The sequence below is a fragment of the Phycodurus eques genome, chromosome 4 (assembly GCF_024500275.1).
Source record: "Phycodurus eques isolate BA_2022a chromosome 4, UOR_Pequ_1.1, whole genome shotgun sequence".
NCBI lineage: Eukaryota > Metazoa > Chordata > Actinopteri > Syngnathiformes > Syngnathidae > Phycodurus > Phycodurus eques.
The window spans coordinates 25,028,888-25,038,250 of NC_084528.1; the positions used below are offsets into that span (position 1 = coordinate 25,028,888).

General features: G+C 41.0%; 1 protein-coding gene across 1 annotated transcript; it reads right to left on the reverse strand.

The window, feature by feature from the left end:
• Window positions 1-412: 412 nt before the first annotated feature.
• nek10 (NIMA-related kinase 10) lies at window positions 413-6,941 on the reverse strand. Its single transcript, XM_061675478.1, is given in 15 exon segments — window positions 413-484; window positions 579-711; window positions 811-883; window positions 965-1,067; window positions 1,308-1,429; window positions 1,495-1,540; window positions 2,340-2,596; window positions 2,599-2,665; window positions 2,741-2,812; window positions 2,879-2,940; window positions 3,765-3,904; window positions 4,322-4,546; window positions 4,605-4,691; window positions 5,626-5,667; window positions 6,847-6,941. Coding segments are annotated over 15 exon segments (1,596 nt in total).
• Window positions 6,942-9,363: the final 2,422 nt, after the last annotated feature.

The window sequence follows — 9,363 nt, forward strand, 5'->3', positions numbered from 1 at the left end:
AACACAATCCTTTAAAAAAAATGTTTTTTATATTTTAATAATAATGCTCAGATTCACTTTAAAGGCATCGTAAAATAGTATTTCGTGCAAAAGTTACATTTTCCGTGTTGTTTAAAAGTGCAAACCTCAAGAAACAAAACAGTAATTCTTTACAATAGTCTATATAATTACAATGTATAGTATAGTTTTGCCTTTGGGAGGTGAACAAAACAAAGAGCAAAGCTTCCTTACCTTAATAACACGCCACAGTCACATGCTATTTGTGCAAATAAACTCAAGCTTATTAAATGAGTTCAAATGGTCGATGTGCGCTTGTCACTCAAGAGGATGAATACGGACGGCGCTCGCTTCTTTTCTTTGTGTCCCTAAAGTCAACACAAAACACACAAAATAATGATTGAACCAAGTTCATTCAAGAATGATGTGCATACAGCCTTTTAGAGTAAATTCCGTCTTCCAGTGGTTCATAAACGGCCTCAACAATCTACAAAAACACAACAATAAAACACAATAATGTGCATTCTCTCACACAAACAGGTGTGTGTGTGTGTGTGTGTGTGCGTGTGTGTTGAGACCACCTCGCTGGCCAAGGACAGCATGTTGTTACTGTAAAATGGAGGCTCCAAGGCGGCCATCTGATAGAGGACGCAGCCCAGAGCCCAAATGTCTGCCTTCTCACCGTACGGTTTGTTCTTCACCACCTCGGGACAGACACACAAACACACACACAGCAGACGCAGTTTTCTTTTTGAAAATCCCTGTTGTGATGATTTTTAAAAAAGTATAATGTGAGTTGTCTGTCCTCACCATGAGTACAATATGGTGCCCACCACTGAGGTTAGCTTGCTGTTCTCCTGCTTCTGCTTGGCCAGCCCAAAGTCGACTGCGGGCGAGAGGAAAGACCCCACGTTACACTTTGAGATGAAACAAGCGCGACGTTACTGATGAAAAAGATGAAAGTTACTGATGGTGACTTTCTCCTTTTCGCCCAGCGTGATGTTGTTGGGCGTCAGGTCGCGATGGACGATGCGTTTGTCCTGGTGGAGGTACCTCAGGGCCTGGCACATCTATGGAGGACATGATAATGACCATTGCGCACTTCATTCACACTATGTCATACACTCGGTCGGCGATACGGGAGCTGACCGCCAAAATGTCCGTACGCCATCCAATATTATATATTTCTTATGGTTAAACATAGAGCGGCGTTGACCTTCACCTTGACCTCTGCCTATTTTGTGTTCCATATGAACCAAGATATAAAGCAAATATAAACAGACATAATGTGTCTTCACAAAGCTAGTTACCTGGATGAAGATGTTCCAGATTCGCTCCTCAATGAAGCTCTGTTGCTTCTCCTTCAGGGAGTTGCAACGCTCCAGCAGAGGAACGCCCTCGATCAGCTCCATCACGATGTACAGCTTGTCATCTAGGGGGGAGCCAATCAACTCGTTCGCCATCTTCTTGTACGTGATAATCAGAAGAGAGCCTCACCTTGCAGGAAGGTCTTGTAGTACTTAACGATATTTGGGTGGGCCGTCTGAAGAATACAGTGATTTCCCGTTCATCGTGGGAGTTACAATCCAGACCAACCAGTGATAGGCTAACATAAAAGTAGTGCTTTGACAGCATTTTGTAGCATCTTTGTGCCAAGGAGGTATGTTGAAGTGAGGGTATAAGCTTCTATTAGACGTGCAGAATCCCTGGTTAATGTAAAAGTTGTGTTTTGGCGCCACCTTGTGGCAGCTTAGTGCTAAGGAACTATATTGTAGTTAGGGGAGGAGCTTCTGTTGGACTGGCCAAAGCCCTTGCTACTAGAATAGTACCTATTCGTGGCCACCTCTTGAGAGTGGACAGCATTATACCTCCAAACGGTAACTCTGAGAGGCAGTTCTTGCACAATAATTTGGACACTGAGTAAATTTGCATGAAAAAAAATTTATTTTGACAAAAATCCTGAATATGCAGGAGTTAAAATAATTATTGCTGATAAAAAATGTTTTACTTAATGTCAGGCTATTTAGGAAAATGAACAACAACAAAAAACATGCTTAAAATTTTGGAACAAAGTGTAAGGGGATTAAGTCACTGATGGTGTAGCGGTACACTCGCCTGACTTTGGTGCAGGCAGCGTGGGTCCAGTTCCCACTCAGTGACGGTGTGAATGTGAGTGTGAATGGTTGTCCGTGTCTGTATGTGCCCTGTGACTGACTGGCGACCAGTTCAGGGTGTAGTCCGCTTTTTGCCCAAAGTCAGCTGGGATAGGCTCCCGCGACCCTAACCAGGATAAGCGGTGTTGAAAATGGATGGATGTAAGGGGATTTTCCCCAAAAAAAGGCATGGTTTGGCGAATAATTTGGAACACAGAGTAAAAAGGCAACTGTGGAACGACACTGCTGACCAGGTTGTACCTCGAAGACGCTACCAAAGGCACCAGTGCCGAGGTGTTCCAGTACAGTGTAGCCGTTGATCAGTTTGAGCGTGGGCCGGTTCTGGTCCACAGCCATGATTCGCTCCTCATAAAGGTGGGAAAGAGCCTGCAAAGAGAAACAAACAAGCTACTTAACACCTCAAGTTAACTGGCATGATGTCATCAGTACCTCTTAAAGTGATGTCTGTTCCTCTCCACGCTGAAGAGGAAGCGCAGTGCCCGGAATGCGTAACACTGCCAACACATTGGCTCATGTTACTAAACAATGTATCTGTCATAGCTCATATCGCAATATACAAAAAGTTATACCTGTAAAGATGACACATTCGGTCCAGACTCTTGGGGTAAAATCAGTTTGGCGAAAATATACATCCCGTTTTCCTGAGAAAGAAACTCAACTTGGTTCAAATTGTTATGTTTTAGACTACTTCTTTGTTATAAGCTGACCTGCACGATGTGATGAGCACACGCGTCCTCCAGGCTGAGCTCAGTCAGAGCTGCGCAGCAAGCTGCACCAAAAAGAGAATCACGACAGGCATAATTATTTTATACCGACCGTGTAATATACTTGGTAGTAAGCCTTGCTAACACTATCGTCAGCGAGCGCTTGTTGAACCCGGGCAGACACCTGCTAGCTGGGACCTGCTAACTAGCTATCGCTCGTGAATATTCTCATTCATTTCATTCTCTGGGCACTGAAGCTACCACAACTGGACTGTTCTGGTTGTCTTAGAAGACGTTTTGCCTTTAATCCCAACAAGCTTCATCAGCTTGCTAGCCATTGCTAGCTTCAGTGTAACCACTTAACCTGAACACAATCCTAACCGACCGCTAACCCCAATCGCTAAACCTAACCCCAACCCTAACCTCCAACTGCAAATCCAACCTTAACCCCATTAACTTTTACCCAAACATAAAAATCCAACATTTTGGAACTGTGGATCATTTTGTTTAGAAAAGTCATACTGTACCTTACCCGCACTAACACGCCACACATTTTGTTCTTTGACTTTGAATTGGTTGAGCGACAGAGCAGCTAAAAAGTGCAGTTGAAAAAAGTGGATGAATGCTGATAAGATGTTTATTTTGAAACACATTTATCAAAAATAAATAAATATATAAAAATTAAAAAAAAAAAAAAAGCTCGTAGCGGCAGAAAGTCACGCCCTTTCAGGAAATTACGTGTTTACATTCTCAGCGTCTGATAAGACATCTCTGGGGAGCTTGGGGGTTGGCAGGCAACAAATCACTTAACTTGAACCACTGCAGGCTGACCTCTAACCTTAACAAAATGTTCTCTTGTCTGCGTTGTTGCTGTTGTGTGTTGCCTGACCCGACTGCAGGGCCACGATGTTGTCGGCGCCCGCGCGAGGTCCTCGCTCCTCCCTCGTACGACCTCGGCGGACTCGGCCGGCGGCCCTGGCGCTTGTCAGCTCCTCGATGGACAAGCGGTCGCAGACAAACTTTCTGTCGCTGTTAACGAATTGAGATTAAAAGATGAGAAGTAAACCTCCTGCCTCCTGTTCTATAAGGAAGATTATTTGTTGTTATGATTGATGATGATTTGTATAATCTCATGACGTTGGTATAGTCTTTAATTTTCATTTAAAATATGTAGAATATTTTATTTTTATGAATTTAATTATTAAAACACTATGAACAAATGGAGTCTATTAAGAAAAAACTTTACAAAAAAAAATAAAAAAAAAATGTGTGGCCTAAAAGTACTGGATGTTAAGAAAACTCTAAATATTGCCCCTTGACAAATTCTGCCCCCTAATGGCTTGGAGTACAAATTTAGCATTAGCTCCAAATTTACACATACTTTTCCGTATAGGCTCCACCCACTGGTCACAAGATTAGGTACCCCTATCTATTGCCAACGCTCACCTGCCGAGCAGCCTTAGAAGCGTGTGCACGCCCCCCCCCCCCCAGCTGAGCACTTCCGACCTGGTGTGGGCGTCCTGGCAGAGCTGCACCAGGACCCAGGCCACGCTCCACAGCAGCTTGAGGTGGGGCGCGTGCATCAGGCTGAGCAGCACCGGCACAGCATTCCTCAGTTCATCTCTGACGCGTGGCACCGGAGAGAGAAGCCTCAGCAGTTCGGCGGCCATGCTGGAGCAACACCGCATTCAATGATGTATAAATACTGCTACGATCAAGTTTGCCCAACCTCTTAGACACCAGGTCGTAGTCCTGTAGGATGAGGACAAGGTTCTCTACAACGGGAAGCTCTCCGATCTCGCCTCTACACTGTGAACTGCGGGAAATTAAACACTTTTACGACATAACAATAACGTTTAAATCTTTAGTCTATTCTGTCCATTTGGTAGCATTTCTCTTGGCTGCATTGCTTCTAATACTAGTAAGTGGATGTTAAGTTTTTTGTTTTTGTTTGTTTGTTTGTCTAATCGGATTTCAGCCTGTATTTATTGCCAAGTCAATCTAACCTGCCCAGAGCCTTCACAGTCAGTCGTGCTGGTCAATTAACTTCAACTATATTAACAATGGGACTGTTTCTTTGAAACAGATTTCAGATTAGTCCAACCAAGGCCAGCGAACTGGCCCTCCAGGACAAATTTGGATTCTGATTGGTTAAAGAAAAGGTCCCATTAGAAATAGTTTAAGAAGTAGATTAATAATTTAATAGAAGTTACTGTACATGGGCCAGCATTACTGATTGTGAAGGCCCTGGTCTCATTAGATTGACATGGTTACACAAAAAGGTTTAAATCTGAAGGCTGTGATAGCACACTATTTTTCTAAATTCATATTTAACATGTAACAAAAGTTGAATGTTACAAGATATACTTTTTATTTCTTTTTTTAATTAAAACAAGTTTAAATGAAAATTGGCCTCACAATTTTATTAAAATTAAAATTAGACACAGCCCACTTAAAAAGGTTACGAGAAAATGTTAAATTGTTTAAATTAGATAGCACACAATTTTTTTGATATTTAAAAATTCAAATAATTTTAAGAATTAAAATTAATCATTAGAATTAATCATTCAGATGTTGCACTTTTTATTTTACATTTTTTTATGTAAAAGATACAGTTAAATTACGTTTTTAATAAAAAAAAAATGTAACTTGAATAATACCAGATAGTTTTTTGAACATTTTCAAAAATGTGGAAAGAGTTTGGACATCTCTGGTTTAAGTCAATGGGATTTTTAAAACACATTTTTTACCTTGGCGAGTGAATGGACGCCTCTGAGATGATGAAAATTCTCCTGAAAAAGAAGACATTTAGCTGAACAGATACTGTATGTGGAGGTATTGATGACGTCCGCCAAGGAGTCAGTGTTTTCACCTGATGCTGAGGATCTCTGATGAGCAACTGGAGCAACTTTTGAGAGGGCAATAACTGAGGGTAATGCGGCTGCGCAAGCGTGCACAACCTCTTGTAACTGGATTGTGGCTGTGTTCAGATTAAACTAATTAACTCAAACTCATGTTAAATGCAGCAAATTCAGCACACACGTGCCATCATTTAAAGTGCATCTAATTATCCCCGCATAAAATGTCATTGTTTTAGTAGGCTATTCCTCACATTCATTTTTACTTTCTCGCAAAAGCCTGAAGGGTTTGCACGAACACTGACTGCTATTGGGAACTGTTCATAATTCCAACCGAAGAAAAATAATTTCGAGTTCGTCTGATTACCCCCAAATAAAGTTCAGTTGTTCTAGTAGACTTTTTCTGACATGTATTTTGCTTTCTAGCAAAGACCCTTGAGCTAACACTGACTTCTACTTCAAACTGTTCATAATTCCAGTTGGAAAAAAAACAGCCTCAAAGTATGATGTTGGCACGACCATGCTTAATTGCTACAATTTAGTTCATTGCTACTTAGTCTACTTCGTCTACTTGTCAGTGTCAGATGGAACTTGGGCCTTAGTCAAGGGGGAGGGAATTCTGAACAGTTCAAAAGTCAGTGTTATCACAAAAGTGTCACGCTTCAGCTAGAAAGCAAAATAAAAAATTTCACGAAAAGCCAACTAGAGCATCTGAACAGTCTACTTAGTCTACTTACTCTACTGCTTAGTCTACTTGTCAGTGTCAGTTGAAACTTGGTCCTTAGTCAAGGGAATTATGAACAGTTCTAAATAGCAGTCAGTGTTATCACAAAACAGCAGTTTGAATGCAATTGGTTAATTCTAAACACAGCAACATCCCAGTTTTAAGAGGGTTTGCACACTTGTGTAACCATATTATTTCAGTTGTTTGTTTTTGCTTCCCCTCACCTTTTTTTTTTAAAGTGAGTTGTACAGGTTATAAGTCACGTTAATGGTGGAAAAAGTTTCAAAACATTTATCTTGGTCTCATTTTTTAACATCACAAAAACCTGGCATTTGAAGGGGGTGGATAGAGTTTTCCTATTCACTGATGCAACACATATTGTGATTTACCTGCAGAGGCGGTTGTTGACCAGCAAGGTGAGAATGTCTGCAAAGAGCTTTTGTAACGGGTAGCTGCTAAAACATCTCAGCTCTCCGTACGTCATGCTGAAACAGGGACATTGGGTCTTTTTAATGAACACTCCTCCTTTAGCACTCTACCAAAAAAAGATTTAAAAAAAATATTTGAACACAAAGAAAAAAACAAATTGCAAGCAAAAAATGTATAGAAAATACCATATGTATTGTAGCGTCGACGACGTACATACATCTGCTTTTAAGAGGTGGGGCGTGGTGCCATGTGATGTCGGTGGGTCTGCATATGTGCCTGGACGTGAGCTGTGGCCGACAGCAGCACCTGTGTGAGCGTGCTCGTTGCTTTTATGAGTTTTACTGTTCTCCCAGCGTTCAAAAAATACTGTACCTGTATACAACGGTATTACACATCGGTGACTGAGGCTCTCCTTACCCACCTGGGGGCGCTATAGTACCTTAATTGCTCAATTTTATTCAGTTCACTTTTTGTTGGTAAAAAAAAATATTTTTGGTGGGTAAATAATGTATTTTTATTGGTTGTGGGGGAACTATTATTTTCTATTTGTAGTAGTTCAAAGTGCACTAACAACTTAAAGTACGTTTGGGATGAGTTTTAGGGATTACAGTGAATCACGGCATATTCGTGGTTCGGCATTCACAAATTTGCTAATTTGGGGATTTTTTGGGGTGAACCCATTCTCCAATTTCCGCTGAAAAACTCACCTACTCACTGCGTTTGTTCTCATGCGCCATCTAGTGGCAACTTGGTGCTCAATTACTCTCGGATTTCCGCTAATCGCAGCAGGCCACGGAAGTGTAACAAAAATCATTTTTTGATATTTAAAAACATTTTTTGTCAAGATTTTTAAACTGGATCCCAGCATAACAAGAGACTTCCATGGGCCCATGAATAGAATGTGAATTCCTTAACGTGCGGGAGGTTCATTGGCCATTTTGTGGAAATTTGAACCTGAATTTCTCTAGCTCGGTTGCTTCCCCGCAGCTGTCTTTGGGAGGGTGCGGGCTGTGGAATCCGCTGCTGCCTGCATTGTTGTGACTCAACACCTGCAACACACACATGGGCCAAACCACTTATTGTTGTTACACACACACACACACACACACACCTGAGGAAACATGAGCCTCTTTGTATCTTCATCAAAACGGCCTGCTTTGTTTTCTTCACCTCTTGCTTGGGGTTGCGTTTGGCAAGCAGGGCCTGAAGCCTTCTCAGATCACATGATGTCCTGGAAAAATATGTTTTTATTTTTTTTTAGTCAAAGCCACAGATTACCTTTCCTCCCTTGTGACAGAATAGGCACTGTTCATTCAACAACAAAAATTACATTAAAAATATGCCTCATTGTTAATACTCTGACCAAACAAGACGGCCTGGCCTTAGTGATAAAACGATACTTGTAGTGACAGACTTGGTTGCCATGGATACAATAACAGTACTAACGTAGACCCAATTTAGGGCCAAGATGGAATCAACATACATGTAAATATGACACTAAAAGTAAGGACATTTGCGTTTGGTAGATTATTTCTTTGTTTTAACAATGCTTCTTGGCAAATAAACTTACACCATTGGAAAGCCTGTTGATTTCCTTTTTAACACATTCACTGCCATTGACGGCTTTAGAAGTCAAATATCCATGTTAACTGGGAAGTGAATGAGATAAATGGTGCCACGTTTGTGAGGAACATGCATGTGTGGGATGAGCAGCAGAGCTGAGTACGTGGGTTGTGCCCACTAGAAATGTACCAAATCTTCTCTGCTAATGCCAAACATCGTACAGTAGCAAGAGGAGGAGGTGCCAGGCTGTTGAAGCTGTATATGGTTCTTCCACACGCTACTGAATTTATTATCTGCTGATACCTTACAAATGCGACCCCAGTGAGGAAAAGCGGTTTGGAAAATGGTAATAATAATAATAATTAAAAAGGTAATAAACATGCTTTCCAGTGGTGTAAAATGTATTGCCAAAAAGACATACAACATAGAAATAATCTACCAAACACAAAAAGTTCTTACTTTTTGTGTTATGCTTATTACACAGCACCAACAGAGAATCAAACAAGGGACCAACATAAGACCAGCACAGTACCAAACAGAGAGCCAACAGAGAAACAACATTAGGCAGCACAAAACATAGAACGAACACAGCAGCAAAAGGAAACCAACACAGAATGAACACAACACCAATAGAAAATAAATATAGGACCAACAAAGAAGAACATAATCATCATGTCCTGCTTTTTTTTTTTTTTTTTTTACATGATGTTATGCATATTAATTCTAAATGATGTCACAGACTCGATTAGACCACAGACAAGAGGAACCTCGGCTTACTTGCTGTTGATTCCCGTGGATGTCAGAGGTTGTTTGTCTCCTTTTTTGACTTGCTTGGACATTTTTTTAACTTGTTTGAGTTATCTGTGGAGGTAAACAAACAATACAGCTAGTTAGCTGCTAGCCTATGTTATGTT